We start from the raw sequence: 20,440 nt of genomic DNA on the forward strand, positions 1-20,440 counted from the left end.
GAGGGCAGAGGAGTTGGACTAGGAAGCCTGGGCGTGTAGACTGCGGCGGATGGGGGGCCAGTGATGCCTGGACTAGTATGGGTAGGCGTCATATGTCTGTATGAGCGAGGTACTAGATGCTGGAACTAGAGCGGATAGAAAAGCCGAGTAGAAAGACTGTTCGCCCGAACCACGAGATCCAGTGTCGATGGGGACCATCAAAAACTTTCACATATGGACACAGATGGGCTTGTGTTTCCTCTAGTTGTTACAATGAGAAATGGCATGTGGTCGAATTGTAAATATCAATAACCTATGTGGTATCCTCCTCTCTAGTTGGCAATGTGGCAAGAAGATTAAACTCCACCTCTACTCCACCAAACTCAGTGGTGGGGTGGGCTCAACCATATTACAGGTAGATCTTTGAATAAGTGTTTGTTTTTTGTGGGGGTTATATACTTGTGGATAAAAATTCCTCATCCACCCCAAGGTATCTCTTTATTCGTGGGGGGTGGGAGGGAATGTTCAAACTGTAAATATACCAGGCAAGCAGGATATTGTGGTCCTATGACCCTAATGTTAAAACCGCTGGTAAAAATACCACATAGGCTATTGGAGTATGTATCTCCTTTCTTTCCATTCATGAAAGCATCTCTCCACTCTTCTGAGTCCATGGGCCGCTCTCCTACTCCTAATTGCCCACGGATTGTGTAGGAAAGACTGGAGGACACAGGAACCTTGAAGTGAAGAGTTTAATAGGAACACGTCTGGAGCAAGTCCAGTCAAAACAGTTAATGCTCTATCATTCTAAAACCATGACACACATACATATTCAAAAGATGCAGTAGCTTGTGTGCATAACAGAAAGCGATTGACACGAGATGTCACGAGTAAAACCACGTGCCATCTCGTGTCAGGAACAATATACAGTGTACAGTATACAACACACCTCCCTTCCTGTAAATGAAAAAAAAAACAACAAAAAAAACAAAAACATAACAATAAAACTCTAAAGAATAATCCCATACAATTCAAACTTAATTCATGACAAAATCCTCGTATCTTGCAGGAAGACGGTGAGACCTATGGCAATTTTTTGAGGGTTCCATAGGTGGAGTGGTCCTTACAACCCTAGTGCTGGTATTCTCACCCAAAAGATTCCCAGAAGTGATTTCTGCATTTCCAGGGACCCCACAGTCAGATTCAAAGTCAAGAAAAACGTTGCTATCATCGCTTGACACAACAACATCCTTGCCTTTAAGTAAAGCACTACTGCCATCCTCAGACGCAACTATATCTTTGCCTTTAAAAATGGAAACTCTGTTCAAGTTCCAAACACTCCCATCCTCAATTCTGACAGCATGCTTGAAAACCTCAATAACTTCCTTGGGACGTGACCAAATTTGACCACCTTTCAAAACACCTTCCTTTCTTTTTATGCGAACAAAATCACCAACATTAATGACATGTTTACTAACTGATCCCTGCTTGGCTTCCATCCTCTCCTTCATCTTATCCTTATAAGCGCTAACCCTGTCTCGAACCAAATCATAATCTACCTTTGAAAAACCACAATGGTCACTCAAACTTTTTTTTAACCACCATGGAGTTAACCGAGTACTGGGTTTTCGACCCCTTAAAAGTTCAAATGGACTAACCATAGTGACAGAGTTAGGAGATGTTCTATAGGACAATAACATAGACTGAAGAGCATTACGCCAATTCAAATGACCTTTAACAGAAAGTTGGATAGCCTCCTTCACAACTCTGTTAAATCTTTCAACCTGGCCATTGGCTTCCGGATGGAATACAGCAATCTTGTTGTGCGTAATCCCACATTTGGTGATAAAACAATGAAACTCCTTGCTGGTAAATTGTGGTCCATTGTCGGTCACTAATTCTTCTGGAATTCCTTCCCTACAAAAAACTTCATCCAAAAACTCCACTACATTTTTGGTTGTTATCTCCCTAACCATTTTTACCTCTGGCCATTTTGAGAAATAATCTATCAAAACCATGCCAAATTTCTCATGTTCAGGTAAAACGGAAAATGGACCAATGAAGTCAAGGCCTAATTTTCGCCAAGGACCGAAAGGGCACTCCACAGGACAAGGTTCAGGACGTAAAGGAACAGCAGACTTATCACTGTTGGCGCACTCTGAACATTTTTGGACATAGTGTTCCACGCAACTGTCCACTCCTGGCCACCAAAAGAAGTCTTTTATGCGTCTCCTGGTAAACGAGATTCCTAAATGCCCCTCGTGGGCAATACCAATGATAGTATCTCTCAAGGAAAAAGGAGGAATGAATTTATCACCTCTCATGAGAACCTCATTTTCGACTGCTAACTCATCTTGAACTTTGGCATAGCTCATCATCTCGCCTGAAAACTTCCTTTGTTCTGGCCATCCTTGTAAAATGTAATTTTTAACCTTAGACAATTCAATACTCTTCTCCATTTCTCTTACCCAGGACTCCTTACTCAAATCAAACTTCTCCCCAAACACTAACATAATGTCTTGCGAAGTAAAAGCTACTTCACATTCATCATCATCACAAGGAACATCACAAGAAGTGTGCAACCTATACATGCAATCAGCATGAATGTTAGTTTTTCCTTTTACATATACCATCTCAAAATGAAAAGATTGTAGCCTGGATGCCAACCTGGCCAAGCGAGCCGATAAAGTTCGACCTCCACCTGGTGCCATCATGTAAATAAGAGGCTTATGGTCAGTCTTAATAGTGAATTTTGTTCCCCACAAGAATGTTTTAAAGTGTTCAGCTGCCCAAACTGACGCCAATAACTCTCTTTCAATGACTGAGTAGTGTTTTTCAGCATCCCTCAAGGCCCTTGAAGCATAGGCAATTATTCATTCTGTCCCGCAGTCATTCTGCATGAGCACAGCTCCTAACCCTGTGCTACTTGCATCAACCATAATGGTACATTTTTTCCCAATAACAAAAGGTCTTAAACAGGGTGCATTCACAACAAAAGCTTTAAGGTTCTGAAATGCCTCCGTCATTACGTCAGACCATAAGAACCTTGCATTCTTTTTTAGAAGTGGTCTAAAGGAATCAACTTTGGAAGAAAAATTTGGAATAAATTTGGCATAGAATTCCATTAATCCTAAGAAGGCTACCAATTGTTCTTTTGAAACTGGGACCGGGGCTTTAATGATGCTCTCAATGTGTTTTTGCTTAGGTCTGATCCCAGCACTACTTATGGAATGTCCCAAGTATTCAACTTCTTTTTCTCTAATTTTACACTTATCAAGGCGAAGAGTAAGACCTTTAGAGGATAGTGCAGAAATAACATTCCTTAAATTATTATCATGCTCCTCTACATTTTTCCCAAATACAAGAATATCGTCTTGAAAGGCGATAGCTCCTGTCAACCCTTCAAGTGTCTCTTTCATTAGCCTTTGAAAGACGGAAGCGGCACTAGCCAATCCAAAAGGCATGCGTTTATATCTGAAGAGATCTTCTGGCGTAATAAAGGCCGTCAGATTTTTGGAATCATCATCCAAAACGACTTGATGATAGGCACTTGCCAAATCTATACACGAGAAAATCTCAGCACCTCCTAATGTCGAAACCATCTCATGCAGATTTGGCAAGGGATGAGCATCTACCCAAATTGAATTATTTAAACTCCGAAAATCTACACAGAGCCTCAATTCGCCGTTGGATTTGACCGAAATAACGATCGGGGAAACCCACGGGGAGGATTCAATAGGCTCAATGATGTCCTTGTCACACAAGTCTTTGAGCAAAACTTTGTTTATCCCTGTAGGTAAGAGGGACGTTCCTGACTCTGTGCCGAACAGGAACAACACCATCATTGAGTTTAATAGTGTGTTTGAAACCCAAAAACTGACCAAGTTTCCCACTAAAAACATCAGAAAACTCAGATTTCAATTTATCAATCATGAGATTACGATCAGGATCACTGGTGTTAGCAACAGAGTACACAGGAGGATTGGCTCTTGGATCTATCTTGATGCCCAATTGATCTTGGTGTGGCCATCCTAACAGGGGTTGCCCAGACTTAGCGACATAGATTTTACCATATGTGGATTCAGCGGCAAAGGTGATTTTCCCCCAAAAGTAACCTACTAATTCAATCCTATGTCCAGTGTAACCCCCTGGGGAAATGTCAGACTCAAGTAAAATTTTGTTTGGCCAATTCTTTTTTACATCTAAACCCAATAATGTGTACCATGCACAGGTGTCTACAAAAATGTTAATTGTCTTTCCATCTATAATCACATCACAAGATGGAAAATTACTTACACCTTCACTACCACAAATATTAATGACAGTATTGATATCATTTTCATTAGGATCATAGTCATCAAAATCTTGAACAATATTAACTTTTTTTGTAGTATATTTGCAAAACTTTGTTAGATGCCCTTTCTTATTGCATTTCATACACATTTTATCGAGGGCAGGGCAAACTTTAGAATTTGCTAAATGATTTGAACTTCCGCATCTGAAGCAAATCCACTGAGTATTGCTCTTCTTATCACTTTTAGTGTACTTAAATTTTGAGTCACTCTTATTGTTAGCAAAGTCATTTTTAAAAGTAAACGGTTTCCTAAATTTCTCTCCTTCCTTGGAAACGCTAAAAACATCTCCTTTTTCGCTCCCTCTTATCTCCTTTAAAAACTTCTCGGAATGTTCAATTGACCTTGCAATGTCAATGGCTGCATTTAGAGACATATCCGAAGTTGTCCAAAGTCTTTCCTGGACCTTTTTATTATTTGTTCTCATCAGTATTTGATCTCTTAATACCTGTTCATAGTTTATATGTTCAAAATCACAAGTTACGGCAAGAGATCTGAGAGATGATACAAAATCATCAATTGTTTCATCTGCAGATTGTTTGCGAGAATAGAAGATAAATTTCTCCATGACAATGTTCTTTTTCTTTCCGAATCTAATTTTTAATTTTTCTGCTGCACATTCATACACATCTTTTTCACCAGGATTGATTAAAGGTGGAAGAGTAACGAATTATTTTAGTCCAATCCCCCCAAGGCAATGTTTTAAAAGAGACAATTTCCTCTCAGGTTCACACTCAGTACCTAGGCTAGGAAAACAGGTTCCCATATTTCCCATTCCATAGGAGGGTCACCTTTATTTGCCAGAAACGAAGGAGGAGGAACAATTCCACTCATGTTGAAATTTTAATGTTAAAAAATTATTAAATGTGTAAGAAAATGAATATTGAAGAAAATACCTTTAACAGGAAACAGTTGATGAATGAAACAGGTGTAGAATCCAAAATAATACCTCTGATGAAATCGAGTTGAAAATTGATCGTGTCACGAAGAAAAACGGACTTCAAAAAGAAAAAAAAAACGAAGAAATACAACACAACTCGATAAAATCTACCAATCTAAGATGGCCGCCATGGAAATTGCTTTGTTTTTACAGGCGATGGCCTTGTTTTGAAGACGTATGACGATCCCACGTAACTTTTTTACAGGCGATGGCCTTGTTTTGAAGGCGTACGATGATTCACGAAGCTCGCGCATGCGCGCGTGCAAGCTGAGACTCGAGCAGGCAGAAGCTCGCGCTGACGCCAAACTCTCCGAAATAGAGGTAATTTGAAATGACAAAATACCTTGAGAGCGGGAGCGAGTGCTGCTTCAGTCGTTGTAGGGATCCGCTTGACAGGCGCTGAGTCGCTGTGAAACCCAGGACGTTCAGAAGATCAAAATAAGTTAAAAGGTTGAAAAATTAATTTTCTCCTTTTAAAATTCGATGAAGAAATCTTCCTAGAGTAGAAAGATAGTCTTTTTTCCCTCGTCGCCAGTGTAGGAAAGACTGGAGGACACAGGAACCTTGAAGTGAAGAGTTTAATAGGAACACGTCTGGAGCAAGTCCAGTCAAAACAGTTAATGCTCTATCATTCTAAAACCATGACACACATACATATTCAAAAGATGCAGTAGCTTGTGTGCATAACAGAAAGCGATTGACACGAGATGTCACGAGTGAAACCACGTGCCATCTCGTGTCAGGAACAATATACAGTGTACAGTATACAACAGATTGTAAAGACTTGTTTCCTTTGTAGGTGTCCTAAAGGTGAGAGGTATGGCACAGCAGCCAGAGTGGCTAATTCCAAAGCGCAGGGATCATGGTTCGATCACCAGCAGATGCTCAGCATAATGTGCTCTGGGTAATAGCTCACTTAATCTCTATGAGGGCCTACGGGGCAGTTACTGGGGCATAATTTGCTTACCTCGGACCTCCGAATTGAATGAAAACCGCAATACACAAATCTTGCATGTTTTTCCCCATTCTGAGGTGGGCAAGCCAGAAATGCACTCTATTTTCTCCCACATTTTACCTGTCAAAATCCTCAGGATCCGATTTTATACCCGACAATGTAATTGGGTTTCAGGATCACAGGATTTTGAGCATGAAATGTGATTTGCCATCTGCTATTTCGGCCAGAGATGGGTATTTATAGTTGTTCTACTGTCTAATTTTCAACAAAATATTTACAGCCAGATGTACTAGGATACCAGAAGAAAAAGTTATCACAAATTATAAACCAACGTTTTGTGATCAGTATCTAAATTTGCAAACCAACGAATGTACCAAGAAGTCATTTCACAAAATAAGGAATTGTGGGTAGTAGCAGAATGAAATGCCTATTTACTATCATTTAAGCAGTTTACAGTTTGTCTCCCCCTGCGATTGGCTAGAATCTGAGGGATGGCAGTATTTAAGGGACAGCAGACCAAATTTCTTGTGATTGCATTTAAATTTTTTATCTTTTTCCCCAAACAACCAGAGCTGCTTTTTTTTTTTTAATTAAGTTTTCAGTTTTAAACAACTCCAGTTAGTTTAGTAGCACCTAAACCACTGCCTTCCCCCTAGCCCTATTTACTGAATCGAAAGGTTTGTGATACAACAAACTCGAGTCAACTTCTGTGCAAGGTTAGTACTAAACTGTATAATGGAACTTACTTATGTTTCTACCACATATTAGTTTGCTTCCTTAATAGATCAGGCTGACTCCGCACCACTTGTAAGTCAGTGTGCTGAAAGACAAGCACACTGAAATTTGCTATACCGTATACTTATTATCTAAAACCCTACACTCATTCATTCAAATAACTTTATTTGATTAAAAAAAGAATCATAAAAGTATACAATTTAAAAAGTTCATACATACAAATCACAAATGGTATTTTATATTCAAAGGTTTAGAGGCAAAACACGATATATCATATCAAAAGTATAAAATCAATAAAACCTATTCATAGTTCATAGTGATTCCTAATTAAAAAAGCAGATCTGATAAAACTGAGCATAGTACTACATATAGCAGTAGTTGATAAAGATCTCAAATACTCGAAACCTTCCTATATGTGCATGGTCGAATATCCCTCAAGAGAGGTTTAATAAAGCGATCTTTTGGGACTTTGTAGAGTGAATAAAAAGTACACAGTACACTGTGCCTTGTTGGGCTACATTATTGCATGGTCAAGGGGGTAGCCTCTCACACCAACCCCCTTGTTTAGGGAAGGCCATTAAAAAGTGCAGTGCATTCAACCGAAGTCTCGTCAGATAAAAACGCCATTGTGTATGTCTTGTCAAAGACAAATAAAACTGTTGCTGTAATATAACTGCTTGGTCTGATGTGTGTTTATCTTGTCTGGACAAACCTAGGGCAGTATAATATGCGTTCTTGATGACCATCTTCATGTCCGGTTTAATAGAATGAGGGTTTTCATAAAACATTTTCAAGCCTATTTTATAAAAGGTTTCCTTCACATAATGTAGCCATGGTATCATCATAGCCTTATCGAGATTCATACAATCTTTTAAGATTTCTTTTGAAAACAGCAAATCTTCTGAGGTCCATATTTTCCCCCATAGAAACAGGGGGGGGGCACATGAATTCTATCACTCACTAAGTCTGAACCCACCTCGGAATGACAGAAGATATTTGGAGAACTATTTGGAATAGATAAAAGACGTTTTAAAAATTTGTTTTCCATAATTTGTATTTGCGCACTTTTGTGGTATCCCCATACCCCTGCCCCGTAGGTCGCTACTGGCAAGCATTTGGATTTATACAAGGTCTTGAGCTCCGCTATTGGTTTTTGGCCCAGTTTACTAGCGAAGCGGAAAAGGCCGTCTATCGATCTACTTGTCTTTTGGAGGCGGGTTGTTATCAAATGGTCCCAATTCAATGTTTTATTAAAAAGATTTCCTAAGTAGTTGAAATGTGGGACTTTCTCGATGACCATATTATCAACAATATATTTACAAGTTTTGGTTCTATTTGAGCCACAAGCCATTGTGAATGATTTAATTAAATTAACCTTAAGATCCAATCCTAACATGAAACCGCTAAAAACGTTCAGTTCAAAAGACTTTATTCGAATTGAATTCACAATTCATAAAAGTATACATATAAAAATCACAATTAAAATTAAATTTTTCCATTCTAAATTAAACATTTACAAAGGTTTGATTTTTTACAGTTAAAAGGAAGTTTAAAAAAGGTAGAACAATACAATCAGTTAAAAACGCATAGTGGTTAAAAGCACTTAATTAAGTCTTGTTATCCCATGATGATGGTCCTTCTCACTCTTAAAACTGAATTCAGTAAGAGGCTCAATGTACTGATAGTAAGACAGTCATCTAAGGACCTAAGTTTATTATAGGCATCTCTTGCTATCCTTAGGCCCCAGGTTAACAAGAGAGGTTTTAAGATTTGTTGTCTTCATTGGCTATATAAAGTGCAGAAAAGAGTACAGTGTATATTTGATTGAAATGATTTGTCATCACAAGGACACCGCCTTTTTACTCTCGCCCAGTCATTGCAGGTCGGGAATGATACGAGTCTCTAAAAGGATTCCAAGGGAAAGTATGTCAGGAGCCTACGGTGCTGTAGAGGGTGATCTATTACAAGATACAACTGGGGACCCCTCTGAGATGTTACTTCATCATGGCTCATGACAGATTTTTTTGTCCTTTCACCCTTCCACCTTTGCAATTCCAAGTGTTCCAGCAACATCTTTTTGAGCATAGATCTCGAGAGCAATTCCAATGAGGCTGGGTCAGTATAATATTCAGGATGACCAATCTCCCTGACAAAGTTCTTAATGTAAGTAAACCATTTAATATTTTTCAACCCATCACAGCTTAAGCAGTCCTCTATAATAGATCTGTTCAATTCTGTGGCAGGGTTGGTCCAGACATTATGCCAAAGTAAGACTGGGGCAAGTTTTATAATGTCTGTGATAAAAGTAAGCGCAACTTCGGCATGTAATACATATATAGGAGTGCTCCTCGGTGTAGCAGTTATAAATCGCAGGAACCTATTCTCGGTTCGCTGAATCGCCTCCACTTGCTGCCAGCCCCAGATGCCAGCCCCATAGGTCCCAATAGCCACACATTTAGATTTGAATATTTGAAGGAGCTCCTTAACTGGCCTGTTTCCTATTTTTTTTGCAAAGCTCATAAGAGCACCAACTGCTCTATTGAATGCCACGGCCCTTGCGTTCACAGCAGACTTCCAGGGCCTTGCCTATCGAAGTGAACCCCCAAATAGCAAAATATGTCAGCTAACTCCACCTTTCTTTCGTTTAAGATGATTGGGCATGGTGATCTATGTTTGTTTGGGCCGCACGACATGGTGAACGTCTTCGAGACGTTTACACGTAGCCCTCTAGAGTTCATGAAATTAGTGAAGGTCTGTACGGCTTTCTGGAGACCCACCTTGGTCGGTGAAAGGATAGCCGCATCATCAGCATAAAGTAAAATGGGGATGGGTTTGCCTTTGATTAGAGGGTAATCATAATACTGTTGTGATAAGCAAGAATCCACTCCATTAATATATAGATTAAATAGCAGGGGGGCCAAGATACAGCCCTGCCTTACCCCGCTATTAATCTTAAAAAGCTCTGTGTATTCCCCCCTCTGACCATATCTTACTCGTGCACCTGCCTCAACATAGAGTTCTCTGATGTAGTCTATTATTTTGTTGTCCAGCCCAATATCCCTCAGAGTCTGCCAGAGATTGTCGTGCAAAACCCAATCAAATGCAGAACTGAGGTCCACATATGTCACGTACAGATTGGATTTCCTTGCGTGTACATATTTCGAGATGATTAGGGAGAGGTTTAACCCCTGCCCACCCCTGAACCCATACTGGAAAGGTGATAACACTTCCTGTCCCTCTAACCAATCCTGAATGCGGGCCAGAATGACCCTGCCTGCCATCTTCATAAAGCCATCTAACAAAGAGATGGGCCGATAGCAGGCAGGATCATTCCTGTCCCCCTTTTTGTATATCGGGACCAAAATTGCCTCCTTCCATGTTGGGATAAAACCTCTTTTAGCCATGCAGTTCAGGACTCTGGTGAGTAGAGGAGCCCACAGGTCTGGGTACATTTTAAACACATCAATAGGGACAGAGTCTGGTCCTGGTGCTTTCGAGGCTGAACTTTCCCTTAGAGCTTTGTAGACCTCCTCTAGTTTAAATTGAATGTCTAGAGGGAACGGGGAGTCTGCAACTTCCGTCGTTATTGCTGTTTCAGGGGAAAGTACAGGCAGAACCGTAGTGCCAAACAGGGCTTGGAAGTGGCATACCCACTCCTGAGCCGTGATGGCATTATCTAAACGAGGACCTTGGTCGTCTTGATAGAAAGGAGCATTCGCAGCCTTCCAAAAGGCAACAGTGTCCTTTTGTATTGCTGCTGCATGGAGGGCTTCCCAGGCTTCAGCTTTTAGATCTTTCTTTCTTCTAGTCAAAGCGGCACGGTAGTTACGCCTAGCCCTTTGAACTTGAGCTCTGTCTAGTGGGGTAACATGCAGTGTATGTTTAAGTTCCCGCAATGCCCTGGAACAGTTTGGATAAAACCACCCTGAGGTTCTCTTGACTATATTGTGCGGATTTCTGGTCAGGAGGTGTTTGATTCAACTACAGATTTTGTTAAAGGAGTCCAGGACTTGTTCTTCATCCTCTTCTGGAGTCAGGCACTTAATGATTTCCTTATGGGAAATGGTCACTAAATTTTTATGGAAACTCTCTGGTATTACCTTCTCCCATTTAATGCAAAGTCATAATTACATTGAGTATTAAGGGGCCGCGTAGCCAGATTTAGCTTGAAAGTAACTGAGATGGGGTAATGGTCACTAATGCCACTTGTTAGTGTCTCCCATTTAATAACTAATGGCGCATAACGTGACAAGAGTAAGGTACAGTCAATAATTGACTTTGCCTCTCTTGCATTAAATGTGGGTGTAAATGTTTTCGGCACTGAACAAGCCTCGTTGATAAATACCATGGAATGGTCCACCAGCAAGTTGTTAAGCAAGTCCCCTAATTTTGTATGGGCAAAGTGGCTTGTTGCCCCTATAGTTTCATCTTCCCAGCCGCACACTCTCTGTAGACTCCTTGGACATAGTGGGCAATTAAAGTCCCCTACCCACATGAGAGCCAGGTCCCCCGGACAGCTATCTACGATCGTCTTAAGGGTACTTGACAATTTCCTAATGGTGGTTTACACTTGGGCTATCGGGATGTTATTATAGAAATTAATGATAGCTAAGTTTTCCAGAGATCCCCAGGATACCCTTAATATCTGATAATATGGGGAGTCCAAGAAACTCCCTAGGACCGTGGGACCTGAACAGATAGACAGATATATTGTCAGCCCTCCCTTATGTCTACCCCTTTTGGTGGGAACTGCCTGAGTAAAAAAAGTTTTAAAACCCAACAAGTGGCATTGCTCTCTGGCCCATGTTTCCTGAGGAGCTATAATTGAATGGGTCATAGTTATTGATCGCCAGTTTGCGTCAATGATTTTTGGGGCAAGACCTGCTATGTTCCACGTTATTATGCTGCCAGGAATTTCAATGTTATTTGGGGGTGTTACAACCGTAGGTGTCACAGGGGCCTGTTCCGTTGTGTCACAGGGCATAATCCCAAACAAATTATCCAGCTGGGGGAGTGATGTTATTTCTTCCCCAGATACTTGTATTTCAGGGTGAGGGACTATCACGGGGGAGTATTCTGGCGTAGTCCTGGTATATACAGGAGCCAGAATGTAATTTTGGGCAGTCGGATTTACTTTTTTGCCTTTTGTCTTGTAAATTGGTGACAAATTAACAGGGGGCCCCAACCGTCATTCGCAGTCATCCAGGCCTGAGAATGCTTCAAATCTGTTAGTGAGCTCAAAGGGGGTAAATGGCAACAAATGGTCCATTCCCCTGTTTACTTGCGAAAATTTAAAGTCCCCCAACCACATAATACACAAAGGAAAGATCCCACCCCCTATAGTTATTCCCATGTCCCCTGTATGGTACGGTGTTCCACCCAAATACATTTTTTGGGATCATGGGATTGGGAGCCTGCCACATATATTGGTTATTCAATGTTACGGGAGGATTATTCCATAGGCCAGAAGGGACCCCTAAAGACATTATGGGAGTTACGTTCAGACATTTTTGCATACTATTTGCTGTTAAGTTCATCAACACAGTATCGTCCGCGTAAGACAATAAGGGTATGTATTTGCCATTTATTTTAGAAATCTAAACCTTGTTGCAATAAAAAAATGTTCCAAACCCTTTCCGTAAACTAAAAACAAAAAACGGACCAGAATACCTGACGGACGCCTTCAGTTGAGGCAATGGGCCCGTTTTTTTCACTGCCTAGACCATATCGAATGGCTACACATGTAGCAGCATGCAATCTGAGCAACAAAGTGACAAGCGACTCCTCAAATCCCATAAACTCCATTAGTGACCACAGTTTTCCCCGGCACACAGTGTCAAATGCACTGGATAAGTCCATAAAGGCCAGGTGAATTGAGACGCCCTTGGCCTTTATGTACTTACCCATGATCATGGCCAGGTTGAAGTACTGAGGTAGTCCCCCTGCCTCTTCTAAAGCCATATTGGGTATCCACGATAATGCCAGAGGCAGTCGCCCATGTCTCCAGGCGTACTAGTATTACTCTCCTCAATAGTTTACAAGAAGCATCTATTAGAGAGATTGGCCTATAACAGCAGGGATCGCTTTTATTTCCTTTTTTAAAAATAGGCACAACTACCGCCTCTTTCCATGAGGATGGAATGCTTCCCACAAATGTCGCCTTAAAAACATTAAAAACATTAAGCAGCAGGGGTGCCCAGACTTGGGGATTATTTTTAAATAGATCTAGGGGTACAGCGTCAGGCCCTGGTGCCTTGAGGGAGATACCTTTTTTCTCAAAGCCTCCTCCACTTCAGAGCGATAAACTAAGTTGTTGTGCAGTCTGGATATTGAAAGGAACATCGTCCTCACACTCATTTGATAATGAAATGGCCTTTGGGTTAAATATCTTAGAGTAATGAGCCTCCCAGACCTCGCCAGTTATGTGCTTGGCCATGGTCCTATTTTCATTACTGAAAAGCGGGCGATTTAAAATCTCCCAAAATACCCTACTATCTCTCAAATGACTAGCTTTCTCAAGGTCATCCCAAGCCTGCTTTTTCAGTTCTACTTTCTCTTTTTCACTGGCCTTTTTATAGATTTGCCTTGCTTTCATAACCATTACTTTATCCCGTGGGACTACATGTAATGCCTTCTTTAAAGTTGTTTGGGCTGCAGAACATTCGTCATTAAACCATCTGATATCAGGTGAGCTACCCTTCCTGGCATGTTTAAGCAAATTTGTAGTCACACTCTTACAAAGAACTTCAAAGTTCTGTAGTATCAATTCGGGCTCAGAGGTAACCGTCAGACAAGTCATCACTTGCGATAAATTAGCTTTAAAAATCATTTCCTCCAATGCCTTAGGGTCAATCTTATCCCATTTTAACCTTATCCCTTGATTATAATTATAATTTATTGGATGTTCAAGAGACTTTTCTCTAGATACCACAGTACTTAACAATACAACAAGGGGGTTATGATCGCTAGCATGATTTGGTTCTACCCTGAAATCATCAGCAAGGTATGCATATCTGCTGGAAATCAACATAAAATCAATTACACTCGTGCACCCCCGGCCCCTATGAAAGTTGGAAAAAAGACCATTGGGGTGTTGGTCAATGTATCGAGCATGCATAAATCATTTGCCACAATATTATTATTTAATGCATCACCCTGTATGGTGTGCTTAAAATGTGTCAGAGGTTGTTCATTAATGTCGAGTAGCCCACAGGCCTTGCTCCCGCTATGTTGACATAAAGTGCATTTAAAGTCCCCCAACCACATAATATTCAGTCTTTTTAGCATTTTCTACCTGCAGAGAATCAATAATAACCGATGTCTGCGTATCAAAAATATTATAATGCCAATTAATTAAAAGCAAGGGTACAACAATCAGATTGGTACACAGAGTCAGTTGGTACCATGGGGAGACCATTATTTTATCTATCTTTAGTGATTTTTAACGTACCGAGATTGAAGTCATTAAGCCACCCTTTGCTCTCCCAGCCAGAGAGGGTTCAGCCTGGACGACTGGTGAATTATATCCGTCTGGGAAAGGATCCTTTCTGCTCCATGTTTCTTGGAGGCAAATAATATCAAAGGATTTGATATACTCTACCCACACCTCATCTGATAACCTTCGCAAAATGCCTGCCACATTCCAAGAGATTAGGCGGAGAGTACATCTATCAAGTTGGCCATTTATTAAATCTAGATGTTTGCTAATCCTCTTGTCCTCCACTTTGTGTCCGGCTTGTATAATGTTCTGATCACCCTCAGTATCTTCTATTTAGCCCTGAGTTTTGTTCTTATTATGGGTTGACTGCAAATCGCTGAAGTTGCCCAGGGGGTCAGCGGAAAGTATGTGCTCACTAATGTTCCTACAATAAGTTGGAGTTACAACAATGTCTTTAGCATCATTTCTCATTGCACTCTCTAGCTGTAGTCAATCAACCTCTGCCAGGCTACTCAAGGGCTCAAAACAATTTACATGGTACCATGGTGGGAACTGTAGCTGCTGTTTTGGTCTTTTTTCTGATGCTCCGTTTCTGTTGGATTGGGTTGCCATAAGGGGGGGGATTGGGGCGATAAAAAAAGCCCAAAGGTAGTATCAAAACCCTTGACATATCCATGATTTGATCGGCCACCCTATCAATTATAGCTCTTACCAGACCCGGGCCCTAAAAGTCAGTACAATACAGTCTCCCTCCAATGACTTCTCAGTTGGTCCAACCCATCTGACCCTACGTGCCATCTTAAGTTCTGAGAACAAAGAGTTATGATTTATACCAGTCTTTGCATTTACAAGATGCAAGGATTTGTTCCTCAGAGATGGCCAGTCTTCTTCTTCACCATGAGCTAGAGCATTTGCTAAAACAACAATATAAGGTGTAGGTTGTGGAGGCAAGTTAAGGATTGAGTCTAGGCCACTGTAAGACAGATGGCGTGAATAACGTTCTGCAACAGTGGCCGTATTTAGTGTTCCTTCATTTTGAGTGTTTTGCACCCCTAAAACTTGCTTAACACTTGGGGGATTTGTAACCTGAGTACCATCCTGGATCGGGCCAACTATTTCCGTTGAAGGGGCACTTATATGGGGACTGGCATCACTTGTATTCCCCCTTGGGTTCCCATCTCGTATTATGCTTTTACCCAAGGAATCTGGGTTATGAGCGCCCCCACTTCTAGTTTCTCCCTTGGGCTCTTTCAAACTAAGTCTAGTTTCAGCATATGAGGCACAGACACTAGATTGTTGACTCTCTATGCGTGATAACCTGCTTTCAATAACTGTCAAGTTTTGGAGGACAGGTTTTAAGTGAGCGTTAATTACCGCTTCCAGTTTATTCCAAAAACTTTCCTCCAGGCCATGTCCTATAGTCAATGTGATCGATGTAGGTGCTATATCTACCGAAGCAATGTCTTGGCTTGCCTCGGGCACAGGCTCAGATGTAAGTTCTATAACCTCTTGGGTACCCTTCCTTACCAGAGGCTTGGGTATATGGTGAATCTGTTTGCGTGGTCTATTTATTGCCTGCCCCCTTCGTTTTTTAGGGGGTGGTACAGAACAACTTCCATTTGTTAGCTTAAATTTTTGTGCCCTCGTGACTACATTAGGTTTATCGCTAATAACGGGAGAATCCAAAATTTTCTGGATAATGGGGGATTTGGCCGGCGATAATGGACACCCCTTAATTTTTAAGCCTCCATCGACCATGTCCTCATGTGGGTTTGGGCTGGTAGTGGTATATCAACTCTGTAACATTTAAGAGTCTAAAGACATTCTGCGTTCAGTTAATTATAGCAGATTCAGCTCTTATTAAAAAGGCTTCTAAAGTACCTACTGCCCCTTTCCCTTTGCCATCTTTTAATGTTGCCATTATTAGTGTGCCCCCACAATACACTAATTGTCACCAAGTAGCAAAAAATGAAACCATGCAAAGGGTAACGTATACACATATATCACCCAACAAACAGCGACCAACGCCAAATAAAGTACAACATTTTTCCAGTCCCGCTTTACACTAAGATACAGTGTCTTACGTGGCCCGAAGGGTTAGGTGTTAATACCGTGGCCCAGCCCGGCCTCCTTCGGCCCCTGACGGCCACAGACTGGCCCTCCTCAGCCCGGGCTTCGCCCAGCGCCTGCCCGTGCGCCTCCTGCGTGGCGGAAATGTGAAGTTAATTAAATACTCCTGGTGCTGTTGAGGGAGTGGCTGTGGGTTGGCTTCCTGCCCCGCTGTGTTCTGGGGCTTGCAGTCGCAAGTCGTGCTCCCAAAGGTGTATCAATGCGTCTCCCGCGAAGCCGGAGGTGTGAGAGGTTTTAGTACTGCTCCTGCCGGTGCTGCTGAGAGAGGGGCTGTGGCTCGGCTTCCTGCCCCGCTGTGTCCTGGGGCTTGCAGTCCCAAGTCATGTCCCCACAGGTGTAGCGATGCATCTCCCGCAAAGCGGAGGCGCAAGAGGTTTTAGTACTGCTCCTGCCGGTGCCGGTGCTGCTGAGGGAGGGGCTGCAGGTCGGCTTCCTGCCCGCTGTGTTCTGAGGCTTGCAGTCCCAAGTCGTGCCCCCACAGGTGTTGCGATGCGTCTTCCGCGAAGCGGGAGGCGCGAGAGGTTTTAGTACTGCTCCTGCCGGTGCTGCTGAGGGAGGGGCTGTGGGCGGCTTCCTGCCCTGCTGTGTTCTGGGGCTTGCAGTCCCAAGTCGTGCCCCCACAGGTGTAGCGATGCGTTTCCCGCGAAGCGGGAGGCGCGAGAGGTTTTAGTACTGCTCCTGCCGGTGCCGGTGCTGCTGAGGGAGGGTCTGCGGTCGGCTTTCTGCCCAGCTGTGTTCTGGGGCTTGCAGTCCCACGTCGTGCCCCCACAGGTGTAGCAATGCGTCTCCCTACACAAAAATAATTTGTTATAAATCTTGAGCTAGGTAATTACAATTCACTTCTCATACGTCTGTTGCACCTCCAGTTGAATAAGCCTTGTGTGAAATTCAAGAATAACACTTCTGGTGTTAAAGTTCTGTAGACGCCTCCTGGGTGTTTTCAAAGTTGCCAAGAACAGTAAAAATTGAAAAAGTTAAATGAAAGTAAGACACAGAATTAAAAAGGTGAAACACTGTCTATTAACCAATTAAAGTGATGGATGCCCTTTGCTATTAGAACAGACTGGCTTAACTAGAGAAAATAATACAAAGCCCATGTTAACTCCAAGTATGTCTGAGGGCCATGATACTGAACTGGTAAAAAAAACTGTTGTGAATGAGTGATGCCCATTCTTCCATTCTGGTTGACTTCAGATCCTTGTGTATTTTGTTTTCTTCTGAATCAATCTAAAAATTAATGTATTTTATATTTTTCATTACAGGTACATATTTGTGGTGTAATACTGAAATATGCTGAAAGCAAGTCGCCATACTTTCGTAAACATGTTCCGATTAACGCAATCTGGTTGCCAGAAGTGCACCCACCCTTTGACATTCGTGTCCCTTTTGAGTGCAAGACATAAACTGACTTGCTTACCATGTTACTGTTACACGGATGAAAGAACATCACAAAAAGAAAATAAACAGATGTTGGACAGCCTCTACAGACTATCTGTGGACGTTCACAAAATTCGAAGATTGAAGTCGTGGGTCCTTTTAAGAGACAAAGCGTACGTTCAAGAAACTGCTAATATTTTAACAGATATGGGAGCGAATAGTACCACCGTTGCTTCAGTTTTGGAACGCTGTCCTGAGGCAATCCTACAGCCTCCTGAAGTGATTAAAGCTCAGCAATATCTTTGGCGATCAGTGTATCCCGACGACAAGGAATTGGTTAAAAACATAGAACGGTTTCCTGAATCTTTCTTCACTTTCATACACAATGAGAATCAGACAAGTAATATCCAGTACTTTCAAGAGCTGGGAATAAAGAAGAAAATTATAAGTCGATTTTTTGTCACTGCACCGGAGATCTTTTGTAACTCTGTTGATACAAACAAGAGAATGATCGAGGGATTGCAGGAGAGCTACCTCAAACTTGGTGGCTCAGAAGTCAATATGACAGTCTGGTTGATAAAGTTATTGTGCCAAGACCCATTTATTTTGTCAAAGTCTCCTGGGGCAGTAAAAAACAATTTGGAATATTTCCAGAAACTAGGTTTCACAGATTCAGAGGTTTTGAGACTCTTGTCCAAGTTAAAAGGGCTTCTTTTTAATGTCACTAGTACCAATATGGAGAGCAGCGCTGTTTACACTAAAAACATTTTTAAATGTAACGACGAAGAGTTAAAGCAAATTATTTTGAACTGTCCTGCCCTCCTTTACTATAGTGTTCCTGTTTTAAGAGAGAGGTTCGAGGGGCTGTTAACAGAAGGCATTTCTATGGAACAGATTAAGAAATCACCCTCTGTTTTGGAACTAACGACCCAGATTGTGCAGCACAGGATAAAGAAAATCGGTAGTTTAGGAAACAATAAAAAATATATGCAGCCAGAACAGTTGATTGGTACGAAAAAGGATTTTGAAGTCCGCTTCAATAAAATTCAGCCAAAGACACAGCGCCCATTGTTTAATCCAGTTGCCCCTTTGGATGTAGATGATTAGTATAATCTTTAGATTTATTGTATAAAAATTAAGATGAATACACTCAAATAACGTTTAATGTCAAAACATCAGAAATGTTTAATAGTATGGCGCATCAAACACTGTAACATGAAAATATACACATGCAGTGACCTTGAGAAAATGTGTACGTGGTTTTCTTTGACTGTAATTAAGTATGTGGCAGTATATAAGCTGTATGCTCCTATTTCAGTCCTGAATATCTAGCATGTATGTGAGAGTTAAACCCGCCAAGACAAAGTTCCTGGTATTTGACTACAAACAGCAATCAGATCGAACCTGGCTCAAAAACATAATTCCTCCTCACTATCAACAACAGTAAATCATTCGGATTCACTCTTTGACAACAACCTCACCCTCAAAGGATAGTTCACTAAGATGACCAAGTACCAGCTCCTATATGCCGCACTGCTTTTCCCGAAAGACAGCCTACATGCTGCAGCATGATTCACCAAGGACCTGAAGAAATTATGGTAGGACAAAACAAACAAAAAAAATACAATACACTGAGAGGGGCTTGTGTTTAGTGGGCACTAATTTCAAATAGATGTTACAGGGATTGGATGATGTTGATCATTGAAACCGCTAGGGAGGTCATATCTATCCTAAATAAAGAGATTGAAGAGCTGGAAGAAAAACTTAAAAAAGACAACAGTGTTGCGGATGGAAAAAGGAAACTCGAGGAAATCTCTTATGAACTAGATTATTTTTCTGAGTACGTCCTAAAAAGAAAAACTCAAAAAGGATATTCGCCTATTTTCCCAAGAATGCGCATATCCTTACCTCACCACAAACTTTTATACCATCAGTGAAGAGAATTCCTCTGACGCAGGCACCATACCCCCCCCCCCGTTGGGGTAATAGGCACGTGAGAACTTTTTCTGATACCACCGACTCTGACGGTGAGGTTCCCTCACATTATAATCCAAATTACCAATCAAGACATGACCATTTCGATTGACCTCCAATATTTAACTGTTTTTTAGGCAATCAAAGGGGGAACCTCAGCTCCAGATTTCGGAACCAACAACAAAGGATTTACCGTCAAGAGCAGGACTAGTCTCAGAAGTACATACTAACGCGCAACCAACAATACTGGAAAACGTAAATTGTATTCCAGTGTTTAACATGTCTTCCATCAATATAGATTCCAAGGCTGTCCCCCTTCTGTCCAGAGGACTTTCCTTTGTCCCCACCACTAGTTTCAATAAGTTGGAACTCATGAAGGACCTCTATCTGTTGTTCCGTAGAATATGATTAAAAACGCTTTTTCAAACCAGACCTACCGCTGATACCCCAGACAATCTATCTGGCCTGAAACCGCTATCCGAGTTCACTCCTAACCTTGACCCCCTTGAATCAGAGGTAGAAATGTTTGAGAAAGCAGTGATTACCAACATGCAGAAAGT

The 20,440-nt window shown here is 41.5% G+C and overlaps 1 protein-coding gene across 1 annotated transcript in view; it reads left to right on the plus strand.

The window, feature by feature from the left end:
- MTERF2 (mitochondrial transcription termination factor 2) overlaps positions 1-20,220 on the plus strand; it is a 95,466-nt gene extending 75,246 nt beyond the window's left edge. The window contains exon 2 of the mRNA XM_086950258.1: positions 17,792-20,220. Within this exon, the coding sequence (XP_086806384.1) occupies positions 17,820-19,013 (1,194 nt within the window). The 5' untranslated portion in view covers positions 17,792-17,819 and the 3' untranslated portion in view covers positions 19,014-20,220. The remainder of the gene's footprint in view (positions 1-17,791) is intronic.
- Positions 20,221-20,440: the final 220 nt, after the last annotated feature.

The sequence above is a fragment of the Lissotriton vulgaris genome, unplaced genomic scaffold (genome assembly GCF_964263255.1).
Source record: "Lissotriton vulgaris unplaced genomic scaffold, aLisVul1.2 SCAFFOLD_567, whole genome shotgun sequence".
NCBI classification, from domain to species: domain Eukaryota; kingdom Metazoa; phylum Chordata; class Amphibia; order Caudata; family Salamandridae; genus Lissotriton; species Lissotriton vulgaris.